Source organism: Cystoisospora suis (genome assembly GCF_002600585.1).
Source record: "Cystoisospora suis strain Wien I chromosome Unknown contig_1709, whole genome shotgun sequence".
Taxonomy (NCBI): Eukaryota; Apicomplexa; class Conoidasida; order Eucoccidiorida; family Sarcocystidae; genus Cystoisospora; species Cystoisospora suis.
In genome coordinates this window covers 32904-52797 of record NW_027154509.1, presented here as the reverse complement: position 1 = coordinate 52797, position 19894 = coordinate 32904, and the positions used below count along the sequence as shown (strand labels likewise).

The 19894-nt window shown below is 56.0% G+C and overlaps 1 protein-coding gene across 1 annotated transcript in view; it reads right to left on the bottom strand.

Moving 5' to 3' along the window:
• The window catches only part of CSUI_003783 (gcc2 and gcc3 domain-containing protein), a 29229-nt gene extending 12441 nt beyond the window's left edge, over positions 1 to 16788 (bottom strand). The window contains exons 1-17 of the mRNA XM_068063978.1: positions 16296 to 16788; positions 15703 to 15969; positions 14799 to 14913; positions 14141 to 14494; positions 12941 to 13190; positions 11487 to 11710; positions 9570 to 9694; positions 7528 to 7864; positions 6828 to 7053; positions 6490 to 6628; positions 6107 to 6199; positions 5352 to 5396; positions 4920 to 5154; positions 3647 to 4022; positions 2766 to 3051; positions 1907 to 2220; positions 667 to 1390 (exon numbers count right to left, since the gene is read on the bottom strand). Of these exons, the coding sequence (XP_067924050.1) occupies positions 667 to 1390; positions 1907 to 2220; positions 2766 to 3051; positions 3647 to 4022; positions 4920 to 5154; positions 5352 to 5396; positions 6107 to 6199; positions 6490 to 6628; positions 6828 to 7053; positions 7528 to 7817 (2728 nt within the window). The 5' untranslated portion in view covers positions 7818 to 7864; positions 9570 to 9694; positions 11487 to 11710; ... (3 more) ...; positions 15703 to 15969; positions 16296 to 16788. The remainder of the gene's footprint in view (positions 1 to 666; positions 1391 to 1906; positions 2221 to 2765; positions 3052 to 3646; positions 4023 to 4919; positions 5155 to 5351; positions 5397 to 6106; positions 6200 to 6489; positions 6629 to 6827; positions 7054 to 7527; positions 7865 to 9569; positions 9695 to 11486; positions 11711 to 12940; positions 13191 to 14140; positions 14495 to 14798; positions 14914 to 15702; positions 15970 to 16295) is intronic.
• Positions 16789 to 19894: the final 3106 nt, after the last annotated feature.

Here is a 19894-nt window from a genome sequence, read left to right as displayed (position 1 = left end):
CGGTTCTCGGAGTCGCGGCGCTGTGTAAGACTGTGAGGGTGGAGAGTCGTGCCGCCTGGAAGGTATTTCGCTCTCCAAGGTGTGCTCCTCTCGATTGAAGCACGCACGCCAGTGCACAAAGCAGTCGGACACCAACGAGCCTAACACTATGTGCGTCGGCAGCCATCCTCAAGTATATATTTTAATTCTGCCCGGTCCTAATGTTACATCAAACACTCTCTCTACACATGCTCCCCTTAAGAACCACGCCAAACGAATACCCCGGTACCGGTAGGTATTGCAACCATAGTCGTGATACGGAAGAATTATGCATGTGTATCTACTTCGAGTCCTACTGCCATTATACGATGGGTCCAAACGTATCGCCTGGTGAAACGGCTAACCTCAAATCATTGCAATTCTAGTTATGTAGGCGTTATGACACTCCTTATCATTCTAGGTCCATGCACATGGATCTGGATGTATGTCACCTGTGGAGGAAGTTCCTTAGTGCCTCAGGCGACGGAGCTGCTATACGGACGGACTCATAGAAGTAAGCAGACACAGCTTCCTGCCGTCAACGAAACCTCACTCGAGCCACGTCTGGAGCCTACAATCCCTAGGGGCCACGAACAATGTCGCTGCCACAAGAGCAATCCCTACGACTTGGTACATAGTTTTACACACTATACTGCTGCCTCAAGCTGCTTAGGGGCCGGCAGGTTGTGTCAACATACCTGCATTCCGAGTCACAGCCTACTTGTGCCGAAGCTGTTTTGTCGAAGCATTGGCAGCGGCCAACAGCAACTAAGAATTCACCTCCTGCTTCCCCACACTCTGTCTTGCAGTGATCCGGCTTCACGCAGGAACCATCGTCTGCTCGAAGTAATTGATTGCCAGTTCCTCCGAAGAAGCGTGGATTCAGAAGCTGTGATCCCGGGGTGCAGCGGGCCTGCGCGACGGGCTGGCAGTCCATGGAAGCATCCTGATTTTCTTCACTAACTGGAGTAAGGGCGAATCGATAGAATTCATAAAAGCTCCTGCACAAGCAAGTTCCTTGAGCCTTCTGGAAGACCCGCCCGTCACCCCGGCAGCTGCATGTTTGCTGGCCTTCGGGACTCCAAGATGTCCCACCGCAAATCGAGCAAGCGGTGGAAGCAAGACTATCTGAGAACGTCCCTTCAAAACACGACAGGCACCCTGTCTCGAGATCCTTGCCTCCCCCCTCTAGGTTGAAAGTGCCGGCTGGACAGGCAATAGGTTCAATCGCTCCTGCTGGACAGTAGTAGCCTGGTGGACAAATGTAGCCATGGGCGTCCGACGGCACCTCCGAATCAGAACCCTCAGTGCATATATATCCAGCTGCACAAGGGCTACAGTCCGCTGATCCAGGTTCGCTCGAGTACGTCCCCTACAGTACACACAGACACCAAATGCGATACCCTCATGCCAAGCATCGAGGAGCAGCTTTCTTTCCCTGTTGTTCTTAAGCGTGGCGTCTCCCTGACGGTCCGGACTATTGGCTAGGACACGAAAATATCACGTTTTTTATCTCGCGACTGAAGAATAGTCACCTGAGTGCTGCAGATGCCTCGCAAAGGAGGTAGCCGGAAAAAAAGGGGCTGCGATACTTGCCTACCTACCTGACATGTAACACGGGGAAGAAATCCGCGCACGCAACGCTTTTGTATCGAGACGCCATGAGAGCGCTCAGAAAAAAAGAGGTGTCGTGTATTTCACAGGCGAAAGAGAGGCAGTAAGTATCTTGGCCTGGTGCTTCCGCGTGCTTCGGTGAGATGGCACTCGCACGAGCCACACCTTTATTCCCTCGTCAAGCTGAGCTCGGCTCCGTACAGTTGAGGCACTGGTTTCCCAGTGGTCTCCACTCGACAGCTTGGCTAATGACGCATAGATCACTCGCACTCACTTCAGGACAAGGCTCGCAACATCCGTTGACTGTGGGATCCGCTTGACAGGAGTCGGCATCGCGTGCCCGAGTCCCTGCAGGACACGCCTCTGGTTCAGCTACACCTTCTTTACAAATAGAGCCTCCTGGACACGGTAGGGGAAGGTCCGTGCCCTCCGGGCAGTAGAACCCAAGAGGGCACTTCAACGGAGTCTGTGTTTGGCCGGGGCAGTAGTGGCTTGCTGGACAGCGCACAGGTTCTTTCTCTCGCTCTGGGCAGTACATTCCTCCGGCGCACGGCTCCGGTGGAGCATCTCCCCCAGCGCAGCTGTAACCTGCATAGTTCCACACCAATGCTGACACTTACCGCGCTGCGGATTCTCTCAAGTGTCTAGACGGAACAAACCGAGTGAGAAAAAAGCTGAAAGATTCACTTACTTCCCGGCACGCTCGTGCCGCTTAGGAACCGAATGGTTCTTTTCCCCTCTCTGCCAGCACACGAGAAGTCCGTCCCCTTTTCGTGAGGCCCCGTGCTGTGTTCTTCGCTTTGCTCCGAGGTTGTCACCAAGGTGACAACAGCAGTACATGCACCTCTCTGTAGTAGTACAGCTACAAGTGAAGCAATCATCGCACTATAAAAGACCAGTGGTTGACTCCGGAAGCGGTCCCACCTGCGTTAGACACACATTAATAAGTAATTGCACTGGTTTTTCAGTATGCACCTCATCAGTGACCACCCCAGGACTGTCTGCAGAAGCCAGATATTCGCAAGACTACCGCTAGAGCAGAATCATGCGTTCATGACGAGAGTTAATTTTCACTACGGAACGCCAGCTCGGGACAGATAACTGACAGGGATTTACTCAGGCGATTGCCGTACCTGCTGGGCAAGCAGCACATGCGGCATCTTCGGTCGACATTCCAACCGTTCGACCTCGCGTGCCGACCGGACAGGGTGTCTTTTCTCCGCCATTGCAATAGTAGCCTAGTGGACAAGGAATGAATTCACCGTCACTGGCCTCGGGACACAGAAACCCTGCACTGCACTGTCTGCAGCTTGCCAGGTTATCCTGTCCCTGATCTGGATTGTATGTCCCTTTCGGGCAGGGTTGTGGTTGCAGTGACTCTGCTGGACAATAGTACCCAGGAGGACACACTGTGCCTGCCTTCAACCATCAGCACCACAGACAGATACACAGGCCCAAGAGCTGTAAACCAGGAGCTCGCTCCTCGTCTCCTCTCTACACTCTATACAGGAAAGACCTCTCCGTAGCTGGAGTGAAGCGGGCTTAGGCTGCCCGGAAGGGACCCGACAGGGGACCAGACCTTGAGTGATGATAGGCTGCGCTAGGGAACGGACATCGCATCACCTCCTTCATTCCTTCACAAAGTAGGAAATGCGACGACGGTTTTGACGACGGAAACAGGTGCAAGAGCGATTACTGCCACTCACGCATTGGCCGTGATTCGGTTCTTTGTTCTGTGTCTGAAGTACTTTCGGGGTAGTGATACCGCATGAACAGTATTGCCCCCTCTCGATTGTGTCCCTTCTATCACTTAAGGAATGCTGCTGACCACTGTGCAGAGAAGGCACACCGTCTAGGGGCCTCCTTTCCCACTGTACACAGTAGGATACATACTGGAAAGCGCTGAACGCTTAAAAGGGGCCATTCTCTGTCTCCCTCAGTTGGCGAAGTGTGAGAAACTGGTCCCTAACTAACTGTACTGGCAAGGCCGCCACCCTCGTATGCGGAATCTTACCGGATTGAGGGGAGAGCAGTAGAAACCTGCTCTGCAAAACTCGCATTGATCAGAGCTGACGGACTGTGGAGACCTGGTGACCATGCCGCGAGGGCAGCGAACAGGCTCAGTTGCACCCGCAGGACAATAGACACCCCCCGGACAAGAATCCCCGAGTTGTACACCATAATGAGATGTATTCTGAAGCGCGGCACTCGGCTTTCCCGAAGGCCCGACACCCAACACGCAAAGGTATCCAGCATTGCATTCTCTTTTTAGTTGTCCTTCAGAACAATAGTGTCCGGCGGGACATTCCAGACACTGAAAGACAAAGGGGCATCGCAAAGGCAGCATCACGGTCTTTACCATCTTTCGCGAGTCTTGCAATGAACACCCACTGTCATACAATGAGAGCTGCAACTCCGCTGGCGCTGTCCGAAGAAGTTTTGCCTACGAATCCCCCGAGAACTTTTCGTCAAGAAAGGATTATCAAGTACTGCTGTAGCACAGACTGTACAACTGACAATTTAACACCGCGACACGTCTCGTAATCCTCTACGCATAGTCCCCCAATGATACTTTCCAGCCCACTATGCGGCTTTCAAGAACGTTCCGAGTAGGAGAAGTTGATACGCCCCCCGGCACCCAGGATTGCTGCTCCTCCGGAAGGCTTCACTAGCCCCACTTCCTATCTCGATGGTGTTGACACCCCACGGTATTTCCAAGCGGCGCTGCTGCACGTCGAACTGTCGCAGCACGAGACTCGGGACGTGCACTGGCGCGTGAAGTGGTGGAATTCAACGGAGTACTCTGATATCTAGAGCTACGTGAGGAGGCAGTAAGCGGCCTGCCCCGCCAAAACCTCCGCGGAATGAGTCGCTGGGCTGGTGGAGTGGTCACTGCAGCCAGCCAGTCACGGAACCGCGGCAGATCAGCCAGGAAGACATCCATGTATAACAGCGTCGTGTGAGACAGGGGGCACCTTCATCAAGGCACCTGAGGCTCCTTGAGGAAAAAAAAATCTCTCCAGGACATTGAATCATGTCTTTCTGAATCAGACTTCTGAAGAGATACATAACATATACAGACGCTGAGACGGGGCCGGGCCCACGGGACACGCAATTTTTCTCACCACTACCTTTCCCATCAAAGCTTCAAATATATGTAGAGACTTTAACTCTACAGCACGCTCAACTGCGGCCAGGGCTCCACGTGTCTTCAGAGGAAACATGCCCGACAAGAAGAAAGTAGATTATCTTTGAGCCGCTACGCCGCCCCCGGCCCCCGCGGTTACCTGGGACGCATCGGACAGTCCGGAAGTTTCCGAGTACGTGCCGTCTGGGCACTGGCGCTTCCCGCGGCCCGCTGGACAATAGTAGTTGGCTGGACACTTCTGCGGCCCGGAGGTGCCCACTTCGCAGTAGTGACCCTCCATGCAGTTCTTGCAAACAGATCCCCCTGCAACAGGCCGACAGGAAGCCCTGCTAGACTAAGCGTTGAGCCGCAAACATGTGCAAACACTGAGACTCCTAGAAAGAAGGCCATCAAGCTCTTAGTGCTACGGCATTTCTTCGTTCAAGAGCGGCGGCCCACTGCGGGATGCACACAGATGATGTCCGCCAGAGGGGGGTTGCAACATTCTTCTACGGTTCCTTTGGATTGCGTTTTCCTGAGAGCGCTGTATACGACAAAGCAAGAAGAGGTGTAGAGCGAACCCCTTGCGTACCTTTCTCATCCATGTAGGTCTGGAAAGGGCAGGTCTGAGAGACACCTGTAAAGCAGGGCGCATGCACAAGAGACACTTGACCGTATCACTTGGTGCTCGATTGAACCTGTATCTTCAAGCCGATAAAGTTAGGAGAACTTTATGGGCAAGCTGAAGCAGCTGCCACGTCCAACGATGCACCTGAAAGGAGAGACAGCTCTGAAAGTGCTCTTGGCTAGAGCCGCCGCGTCGCAGCAGCCTAGGCCGGTGAGCGCGACTCCTCGGTCACCCCCTCGTCACTGCTCGACAGAAGTTCCCTTCAGACGCAGCCTTGACTCAGCGGGAGAAGAAGTGCCATCTTTTCAGCATCAAGGCAAACTGGGAACACTGAGCCATTAAAGTGGACCAACGATGCAGAAGACGAGCGAACCCCCTGGGAGCTCCCGGATTAGTTAACGCGGATCTTGCGCAACACGGCATACTCCTGAAAGCCGCCTGTGGTTCCGACTACGGTATGCGAGCTATATTGCTGGTTGTAACAGGTGAGCGGAGTTACATCCGGAGATCACACGCAGACAGGCTGGCGGGAGAGGCAGAGACGGTTGGACTTGCTCTCCTATCTATCAGATGCCGAAACTCGAGATGTCACCCTCTTATCCGGTATTTCCGAAAGCTGGAGCTCCCTTCACAACCCCAACCACTCCTCCCGGCATCTTCCGCTTCTGCAGACACACTCAGGAAGATCGCTTCATGTCAGGGAGTCCTCGCTGGCCTACCATTTTTGCAATAATGACCCGTAGGACACATGCCTGACGATGGTGAAGGCCCCAGTGGCCGGCGGGACGACATGCCTTCTCCGCAGAAAAAGCCTATTCAGGAAGGGCACACAACAGAGCCGGATAGCACGACTATAGTGAGTTTATCGTGCTGATAACTAAGCTGCACGCTTTTTTCAGTGTGTCTATTCAACGCTGCATGGGAGCTTCTTTGCGGCCTCGGAGGCGCTCAGGATGCTATCTACCCCTTTGCCGAGGACCAAGAGAATCAACAAGGAAAACATCCTGCTGCTTTCTCGTTACGCAAAGGGGAGTGTCCGTTCCACTCCTGACGAGCCCCCTGCGGAAACCTCTGTTGCGCACGATCAGGCCCCAAGATTTACCATTTTCACATTTGCCATCTGGCGCCGTCAGTCCATACTTTCCACAGACCTTGGCCGGCGGGCATGGTTGACAGGAATCCGGCGCGCCAGCGCTGCTCGCGTCGCTGAATGTGCCAGGACTACAAGGCCTCGGCACGGACTGTAAAGAAAGAAGACTTTGCACAAGACCCAGCAGTGAGTGCATGGACTCACGACAGCCAAGAAGTGTGATACGGCTGTCTTTACGAACGAGACTTTTGCCGGACTGCCACGCTCCGGCCAATGACGCTATCCGAGCGCAGCCCACGTTAGGAGCCCGACTTTCAGCTAAGTGGACGCCTCATTATATCCCCTCTTACCGATCCCTCTGGACAATAGTAGCCAGCTGGACAAACTCCGGACTTTGCTGAGGGCTTGGGGTCAGGGTCATCCGCTCGCGTAGCGCTGGCTGTACAGAAGTGTCCGGGATTGCAAGGTCCTGTCGGCTGAGTAGCGGCTGCGGCGTCACAGTATTTTCCTGGACAGGATGACAGTGCGCAAGAGTGTACAGCGTTGATCAGCAGGATAACCTCGTGCCGGCAGCACCTTAAATACAAGTCAGGCTTGCTTCACACTTGGCCAGCCACACCACAGGCAGCACCCTCTCTCAGGCGGGCGAGAGATGTGGATCGTCATCATCGGCGCGGAAGTCGCCGTAGCAGCTACAGACTATGAGAAGCTACGTGCACCGGACGGAAAACCGAGCGCTGGGGTACTGATCGACGCCACATGGTCCCGAACGTCTTCATTGAGGAAGAGGAAAGTTTCTGGTGACCTCAAAACGGGTGCAGTCTGACGCCTCGCAGAAGCCGGACAGGGATCTCGTCATGGTGCCACACGGACAAGCTGTAGAAGCAAATATTCTTTCTGCGGTGGTGGTAGCGCTCTATCACTCCCTTCGACAAGTTAAGGCATTCCACGAAGAAACTACGCATTTCGCTTTGTGACTTCTCGCGGTCCAAGTCTCTCAAACAGGCGGAGACTGTTCAAGCCCCTGACGGCGGTCGCCGCTGAACGGACCCGGGGACTGCTCGTATGCTGTGCCAAGACTGGAGTGGTAGGGAGTGGGGCGTACGTCTCTCTGAGCTAAAACTTTGCCTCATCAGTATGTAGGTGAGTCGCAACGCACGACACTTACCCGGGGGACAGGGGCTGCACCACTTCGCATCCGCTGCCCCTGTCGCTGCCAAGATTGTTCCAGCCGGGCACTCCTCCGGAGTCGTAGTTCCTTGGGGACAGTAGTGTCCCTTGGTACAGGGCTTTCCATCACCCACTTGGAGACCTGCTCGTAACACGGGCCGGGCAGCCATCGGACCAATACTAGAGTCCAGTTGATTAGCTTTTCTGTTGTGGTCTCCTTGGGCGCAGCTCCACATCCAGGACAGTGCAAGATTTCGCTAGATGGACTTCATCCAGAACGTGCTAAAAAAAGAATGAGGCAGTTAACTGATGGGGGATGAGCCGTCTAAAAAGGAGCAGTCGCTTTGTTAAGCTCCAGATTTAACCGCTCACACTGGAGTGACTTGTGCGAGCGTCCCTTCTGTCCGGGCGGAGAAGGCTCGGCGGTCGCACGGGGCACCGTGGAGAACGTGGGGCAAAACAAGTCAGTCTTCGAAGTGATCTTGGGGCCACAAGCGTTGCCTCCTTTGGGCTCCACTGTGCAGCTCGACCACGTCAGAGCCGAAGCCAATCTCAGGTTATTATAAACAGATCGCTGGTGAACCTCCGCGTGTAGTGAGAGCGCTAACCTTGCCCCGAGCAGCTGAAGCCTTTTGGGCATCTTTTGCACTCTCCGAGACCCTGGACAGGAAGAAGAATGCAAAGGACAGAACAAAGTACTTTTGTCCGTAGCCGAGTCTGGCAAGAGTTCGAACACGGACGACGTATGACGGTACCGGTTCCCGGAGTCCGCAGCATGTTCGTCCGCGAAGAGAGGTACAGGTAGAGAAGTCGAGCTTCTTATCAGCACCGTGACCAAGGTCACTCACTAGCAGCTGCGCCGAGCTTGACCACCTTTTCGCAAGGTGTACCCTCGATCGTGGCGGGCGCGCAGTTTAGAGCTACTACAGTTTCATCGGCTTGATCCAACCTAGAGCTACTAAACTTTCTTGCGCTGGATGTCTAATCGGCTTGTTGATTCAGAATCTGCGAGGGCTTCCCCTCGGTCAATTCGGCTTAGACTGTGGATTGCCGCGCGCCATCCGGCATGCCGAGCGGGGATGGAGATCACGAAACTTGTGCAGCAGTTCTGTCCAAGACAATCATTAGTCGCTGCTTCCGAGCCCCGGAGGGTCCGATACCTGAGGCAAAGCCTTCAGAGGCTGTACGTTTGTCTTCACGCGTCAGCGGTGCTACCTACCACGCCACGGCAATCCACGAGAGACACACTGGGCAGATAGACCCGTGAACCCGATGAATGGGGGGTGGACTACTGTCAGGCTGAGTTCTACAAGACCGTGGAACTGAGTTCGATCTGTCAGTGACGCGCACGCGGAGGGTTGCAGTTCTGTCATTCCTTGGTCATGGGCCCTAGGACTCGAGGGTCGGAGCTCCGTCCCTGCGCAGACGCAATGGCTCATATTGGAAAAGACTCCGTAGCTCTAGCCGACATGTACGCTTCACGGTCAACCCTGTGCTTCACGCTGGCGCCGAAATAACGATACTGGGGACAAGAGGCCAGAAACGTCGGGCGCGCGTGTTCCTCGTTGCCTGGTTGCCAGACGCTCGTACCTTGACATCCGCGTAGCTCCCGTCAGCGCACGGCGATTCGCTGGTGGCTCCTGCTTGGCAGGCATTTCCGAGACTGCACATCTCTCCTGCAGATCGCGGAAGCGTGCTTCCTGCTTTGCACAAGAAGCCCGGGTCGCACGGCCTAGACAGGCCGTCCGAGGAGCCGCAGTAATAGCCGGCTTTGCATTGTCGGCACTGTGACTGCTCCGTGGCCGAGGGGTTCGCGCCCTCTGTCCCAGGCGGACACGGAAGTGGTCCTGCCGTCCCCGCCGGGCAGTAATACCCTGCTGGACACTGCGCGCCCGGAAGACAAGACGTGTTCCTGTACCCACACGAATTTGCCGGTGTACTGGGAATAGTTGGCACGCCGAGCAGACAGTAGTGACCTTCGGGGCACTCGACAGCTGCCTGTGTGTCGACGGCTCCGGCATTTGCGGAGCACACTTTCCCGGGGGGACTGCGGAGAAACGCACGCACACACAGAGAGAACGACATATTCGTGCGAGTTCAACAAAAGCGGACGACCCCTGTGGCATCTGGAGTAGATAATCGTGGATACTTGAATGCCGTGGCGACTAGAATAGCAAGTCTACTAGTACTGCACAATCCAGTTGGCTTGACACTCGTACACAAAGTAACCAGACGCGCAATGCTCCGGGGCGCCGCTGTATTCGAAGGACGGCCCGGGGGACTGCATTAGTTTGTGCGGGGTCTCTGAGCAGTCAACGAGGTCGAGGCGCCTTGGTATTTGGGTGCGGCAACACCGGCTGAATCCCCGTCTCTTACGCACCAGGGAAGGCACTGCGTTTCTTCCCGCATGCCTGTCTGGGGATTGTAGGTCCCTGCAGGGCATGGCGTCTTCACACTGTCCAAGCAGTAGTAGCCGGCAGGGCAAGGCTCAGCTTTATCAGTGTCTCCCTGGCACTGGAACCCTATAGGCAAACGCGAACGTCAAGCGACAGTCTTTATACGTACGGGGGGCCTCCCAAAAACACCTAAAAACGAGAAATATGAATGCGTCATACGGCTACTGCCACGTAACAACCCCAGTCTCCGGAAAAAATCAAAAACTGCAGGTCTGTGGGGGAAAAGTTCTTAAGACCCCTCCCTTTCGGAGCTGAAACAGTGCCCCGCGTCCCACTCTGGTCAGGGGAGGGACCCCCGTGTCGAATCTGTACGCGATCCGCAGCGAACTGACTATAGACATACTACTTCATCTCCACCGTGCTCTTCCACGCTAACAGCAGCTGACACGGTCCGCTACTATCAAGCCGTCCAGTTTGGTTAGGTTAAGGCATCTAAGAAAGCCGCACTCTGTTTACAACGGCAGGTGCTTCTCATGGCACCGATAAGATGTCATGTGGCTGTTGTGAGGTCCAACCTCGGCGACAGAGTAAGCGTCTGCTAAAGTCCAAGTCCCAACCAGCAGGTGCGTTCCGAAAGAGACTGAGTGCTTGCCTGCAGGACATTCCAGGCATTTGCCGTAGCCCTGGGAGGGCTGAAAGGTTCTGAGGAGGAGACGAACAGACGGGCACGCGGTAGGGTTTCGACGTTTTTGCAGAAGCAATTTCGTGAACACGCATTTTAATTGCAATGATGAGGTTGCTTCGTATTCCCCCTCTAGGAGCGTTTGTCATAGTATGCTGGCTGCGGATGCGAAACGCTAGCCAAACGCTTCAACATAGGAAGCTGCTGTTGGTTGTCGGGTTTCTCGTGCAAACTGAAGATTCTGGTTCACGCTTAGGGTCTCCGCCGAAAGTGAGGACCGAGAGACATGCACAGTTCTTCCGCCAGTGCTTGCTGAGACCGTTCTTCCTCCGTATCATCCACGGAGACGTACTTAGGGGGGCAGGGCGTCGGGTCCGTAGCACCGGCTGGACACATCTTTCCTTTGGGACACGGCAAGTCCATAGGAACCTAAACCAAACACAGAACGAGTGAGCACTATCCCGTTCCATTGCCTTGTCTTCTGCAAGGCAGCGACTTGCCTGTTAGAGGCACTCGAAGTTCATGCGGGAATGCAAAAGCTTACCCGTACCGCCGCGATCAATAATAGCACTACGACAAAGTCCAAACAGAATTCTCAGCTGGCGCCATGCGCCCGGCTATGCTGCCCTGCCGGGCTTTTTGTAGTATACTGACTGTTTCACTCTACTGTCCATGCAACTCAGCAGCTGCGCTTTTTGTTTTCTGTCGTTGCTCCCATGCTGACGAGACCCGCAAGGGTGTAGCTTCTGACAGCCTCCCACCTTCTGGCCTCCACTGCAGTAAACGCCCTCGAGACAGCGTCCCGTGGGCTCTGTGAGACTGAATCCGCCGCAGTAGGAACCCGCTGTGCACGGGGTGCAGCTGTCAGGGGCCTCTCCTTGCGGATCTTCTCGGAAGGTGCCTGTGGAGTAACAATTAGCCGGCGGCACCTACTCTTTCCAGCGCAGCAAAGTTGAGCAGATTTGTGAGTGGTGTCTTCGGTATCCTAAGCACTGCAACTTCAGCGGGTGTAGGAACCCCATCCCTGAGGCATTCCTTGGTCCCCTATCAGTTCTCGCTGCCGTACATGCAGTCGCGACATCGCCCAAGCTTCCCTACTTCAACAGCGAAATGTAGGGGTAACAAATATGGGTTGCGCGGCCATAGTGCCAAGGGACTTGAGCTCTTCCGAAGGCCCGCGTTGCCTAACTACCTTGGATCCAAAACTCACTGACTGAACCACTGGAGGTTCACTTTTAATGCGACACCTGGAGATCGGCCGCGGGTGTCGGGCGTCTGACTGCTGTGGAGTGTGCCCGCCATTTCCAGAACAAGAGGTAAATGTTGATGCAGGCAAGCTGGGAGTGGCACCGAGCAAGTCAGCTGACTGCAGGCAAAATCCCGGCTGTCTCCAGCTCTTTACAGTATCTCACATGGAGGGATACGTTCCAAGGAGACGAAGACGCGGTGGTCCGCCTGTTACCTGGCGGACAACGGACTGGGAAAGAAGTCCCTGCTGGACAGAAGTAGCCTGGGGGACAGACGCCGAACGTGATAGAGCTGTGGCAGTACCCTAGGTCGAGATCCCCCGCTGGAGTACTACTTGTTGCTCCGCTGCCGCAAAAATATCCTGCAGAGCAGTCTCCTGTAGGCGTCGCCAGTCCCGGGGTCTCGCAGTACTTCCCCGCCGGGCAGCTGATCGGATCGATGGCGCCAGCAGGGCAGTAATGTCCCGCCGGACAGGTCTTCTCTGTGCCGTCCGAGCAGTAGCTTCCGGCTGGACACTTTCCCGTCGGTTTGTTTCCACCTGCTGATGTGGAGCAGACGTAACCCGGCTTGCACCCGAGGCAGCTGGACACGTCACTCTGCCCTTTGAACGGCTGGTAGGTGCCTGACGGACAGTCTCGCTCTGTCCCGTCCAGACAGTATTTGCCCTACACGCCCTCGACATAGGACACTTTCGGAAACATGAAGACTGCATGGGTGTGAGGCCGAGCACTCTGGACTGAACTATAGGCGAGTGAGAGGATCGCAGCTCGAGTGCCCCGTGAAAAACATGGAGTTTCTTTGATCTTGGCCCCGAGACCCAAGAGCGGTGCTGAAGTAGTTGTGTTTCTCCCCAGTGGACGCCAACGAGGGCCTGGATTTTCTTGAGGTGTCTGCCCGCACATGAAGGAGCTGCTCGTTGTCGAGGCCACACTCCTCTCTTCCTGCACATGAGCCATGAAGCACTCACGGGCTCGCAGAGGTCAGCCTGAGTCGATGTGCACTTGAAACCAGGTGGGCATTGTTCACATGCACTCTTGCCTTTTAGCGGCTGCCACTGGTTCGCAAGGCAAGGCACGGCTGCAGGAGAGCCCTCGGGACACTCCTCTCCCGCGTCACAGATGGCAGCTTCTGGATCCGGTACTGTGGTCTTGGCTTCGCAGAAGTAGCCCTCGGGGCAAAGGCCGGTCGGCTGCCGAAGCCCCGGCGATGAGCAGTACCTGACGCAGACACCGCAAAAGAAAAGGTGGAACCGATAACAGGATAGCTGCACTCTTGTCAGAGTCCACGAAGAGCAATCACACAGCCGTGACCACGGACGCCGGCCACTCGCGCACCCGTGCCCGGAACCGACTTCTGACTTAGTGCCAGCCGCTTCAACGTCGTCCCAGTAGGAGTGTGTGTACCGATCTGGAACCTGCCGCTCCAAGCACAGTCAAATCTCTTCGGAGGCCCCGGGTGAACTCCGCCAACGGCGGTAAGGCCATTCCTTCGAACACCGACAATCTCGTATCGCTACACGGACGATGAGAAGTAACACGAAGGTGCATCGCGTGAAGCGCCCGAAGAAGCTGCTGAGGACTCAGCAAACAGCCGTTGCCTTTGCCAGGAGGCTGCTCAGTCCGCCGCTTGGTCCACATTCTTAGAGTTGATATGGCTGACAGCGGCAGCGGCGGTAACTAACTCCCGTGTGGCCGCTCCGGGCGGGGACACCAGAGACGCTTCTTTTCCGGGAAAAAAAGTAAAGAAACTCGGAGTGCTGGTCGGTGTGCTGACAAGCACAGAGGCCTTTTTTCTCCCCTTTAAGCTAGCTGAGTGCGCATAAGGCCTTCATTTCCGCTTCCGTTCCGTACAGTGCTTGCAGGTGAACGTCGCCTCCCGAGCGAAGGGACAACGCGGAGCCGACTGTCGAGTTTCTTAGGGATTTCATTGTAGCTTCTGCAGCGAGCTGCAAAATATCGAACTGAATGAGAGAAAGCGGCACTTTTTCTCTTCCCTCCCTTGGCCCGAAGCTACAAGGTGCGGCAGGACAGTTTCACCAGCGCCGGCGATTTCGGCTTTCGTGGCGAGGGACTCAGAGACGGGTACGGAGCGACCTTAACCACAAGTGGGGGGAGAGCCACAGGTGATCGTGGAGTTTCCAGAAAAAAAAAAAGGTTCTGCGGCCTACTTTCCGGGTGGACAATGGACGCAGTCCTGTTCGGACTGAGCCCCTTCCTCTTCTCTGAACGTCCCAACAGGGCACAGTACGCCCTCTCCCGAGCCTGTCGGGCAGTACATCCCAGGCGGACAGGGCCTCTCGTTAGCACTCGTCGCTTTTCCAGGGCAGTAGAATCCTGCTGTACACGTGCCGGTTGGACTCTCCAGGCCCTCCCTCTCGCAGTAGTGCCCCCTCGGGCAGGGCACAGGGACGGGAGATGCTTGTGGGCAGTAGAACCCTCTGGGACAGTTCGTTGCAGACGAGAGTGCCACGGTCCCGGCGGGACAATAGACACCTGGAGTACATGCACCTGAAGGTGCTGACCTGTATACGAGAGGCAGACACCGTCGTCGAAACTAGTCGCTGTCTTGATAGGCAACATGAGAAAGAGGACTAGGTAACGTCCGTCTCTACGAACTGGTCGCAGAAAGGGGGCGTCACATGGCGTCCCCTGATTTTGTCACTGATCCACTTGCCGGCTGAGTTCTGCTGAAAATACTTAGCACGTGGCAAGGCCTCCCACCAGCTAGCCACCGCAGGGTGCGTAGCGGGGTGGCTTCGATGCAGATACATTGCAGCTCGGACAATTGCTCGCCCATCCAGCTAACCAGGGGGAGCTGCGACTTACAAGCCAGAGCCTTGGCAGTACTGGCCAGGCGGACAAGGAAGGCAAGAGTACTTGCTTGAACTTTGCTGACCCTCTGCCACTGTGCCCTCAGGACAAGGCTGCTTGTCGATTGCTCCTGCGCGCAGTCCGGTTGAGAGGAGAGAGGGCACGAGAGGAAAACACCATATCAACGAACTGCTATACGGATAAAAAAAGGCTCGGAGCGGATCCGAGAATCGCCCTTGGTAGTCACGGTTCCTGTCCGAGCGCGTGCTGCACGAGCTTCAGCTGACCCGGGCCAGTAGCACCCGGTGTGAGGCCGTTTTTTGTCGTGGGAAAGTTATGCTTTCAAGAGGAGCTGACTAACTAGTATCGAGAAGTAGGAAGTAGGGAAAGGCGTCCCCGCGACCACAGCTGTACTGTGGCCGGTCTGTGATCCCGGTGAGCGGATACTGCCCACGCAGACAGATGGCTGCCCGGCGACACCCGACCACTGCGTCGGTGCTTCCTAGCCGTTCCGCTACTCTGAGGCGAACTGGTTCCTACGAAGCTTTCCAAAGAGGTTGTTTCTGTATGGTTTCCTCATAGGCCCCACAGATCTCCGCCCTTCTTCCGTCAAGGACAACCGCAAAAAACTCAGGGCCGCCGGGCAGTTCTCTTCGTGCTTGCCGAGCCAACTCCGCTCGCAAAAAGTGCTTGCAACTCGGTGTGCGTAAGGTGTTTTCAATCAAGGTCCGAGTAGTTAACAGTGCTGGGTGCCTCGTAGCACTTCCAGAGTCGGCGACCAGAGTGGACAGCCCTCCGAGTTCACTGAAAAGGAAGCGAAGTGGTATGTCTCGGTCGCCAGGTGACCGCCTCGTCAAAAGTGGGGACGCACATCCGGGCACCGTTGACCGCCGCGGAATGACGCGCTGCCAGTCGTTACCTAGGGGGCAGTAATGACCAGCTGGGCATTTCGACTGGGAAAAGTCTGACGCCTTGGGGGCACAGAGAAAACCGCTGCGGCAGGGTAGGCACTCCTTTGCTCCTGGCACGTCAGCGTAGGACCCTTGGGGGCAGTCGGTTTCGTTGCCGCTGCCCGAGGGGCAGTATGTTCCGGCTTGGCAGAGCGCCTTCCGGTTTTGTGTGCACTGGTATCCTTCAGAGCACGATCCGGTCGGCTCAACCAGACCCCGTCCTTCGCAGAGGTTACCTGGCGGACAAAAAAAAAAGGCGACAGAGATTGCAGGCAAACCGTGAATGCCTGGATCCAGCGCATGCTGCTGCAATTCTGGAACCACGGGGCATGTTTACTCTGCCTGGGGCTTGTCGTCAGAAGGTAACTGTCGACCCGCACGCGGCAGTCGCGTGCAGGTGATGTTGGAGACATTAGTGAAGCCTGGAGGGGGGCAAGTCACTGGATCCTGCCTTCACTCGCGATTAAGTAGTCCCACCCTTCCTTGCCGTACTCTTTGCCTTTACGAGACCGGGCAGCGGTACGGTGAGACGCCTAGAAGAGATTTCATAAGCAGTCCTTACCGGCCGTGCACTTCACGCAGTCGCTAGGAAGAGTTTTTCCTGGAGCTGCATTGAAAGTGCCAACCGGGCACGGCGTCGGAGCTGACGAACTCTCGGGACAGTAGTAGCCGGCTGGGCAGGGTCCGCCCTTGCCTTTGTGGGCATCTTGAGTCCCCGCCACCGCTTCCAGGCAGAAATGACCAGCAGGACAGGCTGTTGGGGCACTCTGACCCGAGGACGGGCAATGAGACCCCGGCGGACAGAGGGAGCACTCGTCAAGTCCTGGTGTTGGTGCGTAAGTCCCCGCTTCGCAGGCTGTGCCTGTGGCGGCTCCAACTGGACAGAACGACCCCTGCTGGCACGCTACTGGAGTCGTTGTTCCAAGGGACTCGCAGTAAGACCTGCAGCCAAGGAACGCAGCAGCAGTGTGCCAATACTCGCAGCGGTACTGGGTTCTTGGATTCCCCGGGATCGGTGCAGAAGGCGTAAGACGGCTTTGGACTGAGCCTCTCATTACTACGTAACAGAGAAAAGCGGCTCAAGCACTGCAAATGCCATGGAGGAGCGGCCCACCCGAAGAGGAGGCCACGAGCGAAAAGCGAAAAAGGCTGCCTTACGAAACGTACCGCGCGACTGGAAACTACCTGGGGCCGCCAATGAGACAAACTGAACGCCCCGACTTACCCAGCAGGACAAAGGAGGCAGGCAGCTAACCCAGATTGCGGAGAATAGCTTCCCTCTCTGCATTGTTGCTCTTGCCCAGATCCCTCGGGTGCGAAGTGTCCCGCCTTCGCGGCTGTTTTTCTGCGGGGACGGCGGGGACAAGCAATAGAAATGCTAACGGATCGGCTTTCCAGAGGCCGCCAGGAGAGACCCGGCGAAGCTCGGTATCTTGCGGACGGGCTCTCATGAGCGCCACCAGAAATCGAGATACTCCCGCGATCCCCGAACTCTCAGAAGACCAGCCGTTTCGAGGCGCGGATGCAGGCTCGCGTATAACTTTACTTGGTTCGGGAGCACCGCTGTTTTGCACGTCACAGCCAGCCCAAACGACCGAAGTGGGCATCGCCCCTGAGCCCCAGGCACTGGCCACCCCTAAATGCTTACGTCCCTTCTGCTGATTGCGCTGGGCATACGTATCCAGCTGGACAAGGCCTTTGGGGGACGCCTCCAGGACAGTAGTGACCACTTTCGCATGGCTGGCATTCTGATTTCTCGCGAGCACCCGGGTTGGAATGACTTCCGGCGAGGCACGGAGTAGGAACAAGGCTTCCCTACAAATGCCATTGTGACCCGAGCAACCAAGGGCACCAGGGACCTTATTTCTCATAAAGGGCTTGTCCACTCCTACGAGGGAAGACACATAAACTGCGTCCTCATATCTCTCCTGTGTCCTCCCTTCCAGGAGTTCCTAACAGCTGCGTCCCACCGAAAGGGTAGCCCTCTGTATCCAAGATGCGTCAGAGGGCACACCGATTAGTCAAGAAATCCCGGGACCGTGAGTAAACCACAGGGAAGTATGAGATGTTCACAGCTGCTCAGGGTGAAAGAAGCAGTTCGATTCTTCTTGCCATCCGACATAGCGTTTTACTGGAGTGAGCTGGTGTTCTCCATGCGCCACACAGTTCTCTCTCGGTCAGACGCGAGTATCCTGGGACCGCCATGTTGTTTTTCCTGGAGTACTCCCGAAGTTCGTCTGAAAGCTCAGTGCACCGCTGCTGTGGCTTTTCCAGCGGACGTTACACGGCAGCGACGGGGCATGTACCTGTCCGCAGTAACCCCCGGCGGGGCACTGGATACCAGTCACTCCGTCATCTGGCTCCGCGACAGTCGCTCCCTCCAAGCACAGAAACCTGTCGACAGCACGCTCACGAGTTCGGTGACGTGTTCTCCAACGACGACTTCCAGGACCTTCTACCGGGGCCCTGCGCTATGAACGGTCCAGCCGCTCGCAGCATCCCTCTACCGCTGACACTGCCCCTCTACGCAGCAAGTGCCAACCTGGTTTTGGCGGGACGAAAGTGTGGTAACAGACTATAAAGTAGTGTACGCTTAGGAAGTAGCTTTCAGCTGCAGAGACGAACATACCCTGCTCCACAGTCCTTCTGTTGAGCAGCCTGTCCTGAACGCACGACAGAAAGAACGGCACCGAAAGTCGCGAAACACAGTGTGGTCCTGTCTTTTTCGCTGGGTTCTTGATGTGTAGCAGCTGGAGCCCCTGCAGGTGCAATGGTGGCCACGCGTGTTGTGAGTGGAACAATCTGGGGGCAGCGGCACCGTGACCAGCGGAAAGCAACCTCGGCAAGAAGCGACCAACTGTCAAAGTGTCAAGAAAGCTGCCGTCCAATTCAGACGCGACGTCGGACACCCAGTGTGCAGCTCATAGTAGAAGCATCTTTTTCTACGTGGACTGGTTTTTCACCGGAGACTGTCCGACAACGCTTCTTTCAAAACTGCCTATCATGCCACTTCGCGCGACGAAGAATTTGCAAGGGAATCTTGGTTTTCGACAGCAACGCAGACTCAGCGTACCCTCTCCTGCGCAGTAGCTGCCTCGCGGGCATAGCGTGCACTCGGAAGCAGATCGGGCTCCCTTTCGCTTTGAGCTGTTGGTTCCCTCTGGGCAAGGCAGTGCAGTCTTCGACCCGGTCGGGCAGTACGAATGAACTGGGCACGAGTCCTCTACGAGTGTCCCGCCATCGTCAACGTGACAATAAAATCCTGCATGCGGCGCAGAACCCGGCATGGAGAGTTAGAGGGACCCGGTGGACATCTCCGTGCATCAAGCCCCCTGGGGCAGCTGTCGCCTCGGCCCAGCCGGATCCGTCACTACTGTCGATGCCGGATGGGCAACTTTTTCCTGCAGCAGGCCCGGAGTAGTGTGAAAAGTCCGTCTGCGTGTGCAAGACTACCCCTAGGGGGAACTTTATACTAGAGCGATCGCCGTATTCGCTTGTTGATGGCACAACGCTGCGCCGGGCCTCTCCCGCGTGTAGCGGCTCAATGGTCGAGCTACTTCGAAAGCTACCCTCGGTCCCGACACGAATACACGCGCCAACGACATTTCGGAGCTGACTCGGACTACGGCACACCATGTCGACGAAATCAGCGGTGCTCCCCCCGCGTGAACTCCCTGGGTCGCTCACCAGCTGGGCACGGAGTACAATCGTCCTTGGATGCTGCACCGCTTTTCCGTCTAGGGCACACCACGCAACAGCACAGCAGTTAGTTTTTCTCCTCTCAGGTAGATCCACAGAAACCAGGCGGCTCTTTTAAAAGAATATTGCAAGACTGACCTTGTCTGCACCCCCGGACCTCAGACGGAAGCCCGTTTTCTCTCTGGCACATCAACTGTCCCATGTAACCAACGAGTAAACGCAACCAATGAGCAAATACCACCAGGTATTGCATAACCTGGGGGTCGTAGGACATCCCGCGCTGCCCGAGCGGGAAAACTTGAACGGACTGCTCGCGCTGTTCCTAAGCTTATCGTTTCTGAGAAGAAGCTGTACCCTGAAGCCATCGTGTACCGGCGCGCAGTCTCACTGAAGTTACTGTATCGTTTGTGCAGCGATCCATTACCGAACGGTCCCTTCTGGACACTGGGTGCCAGAAACGGC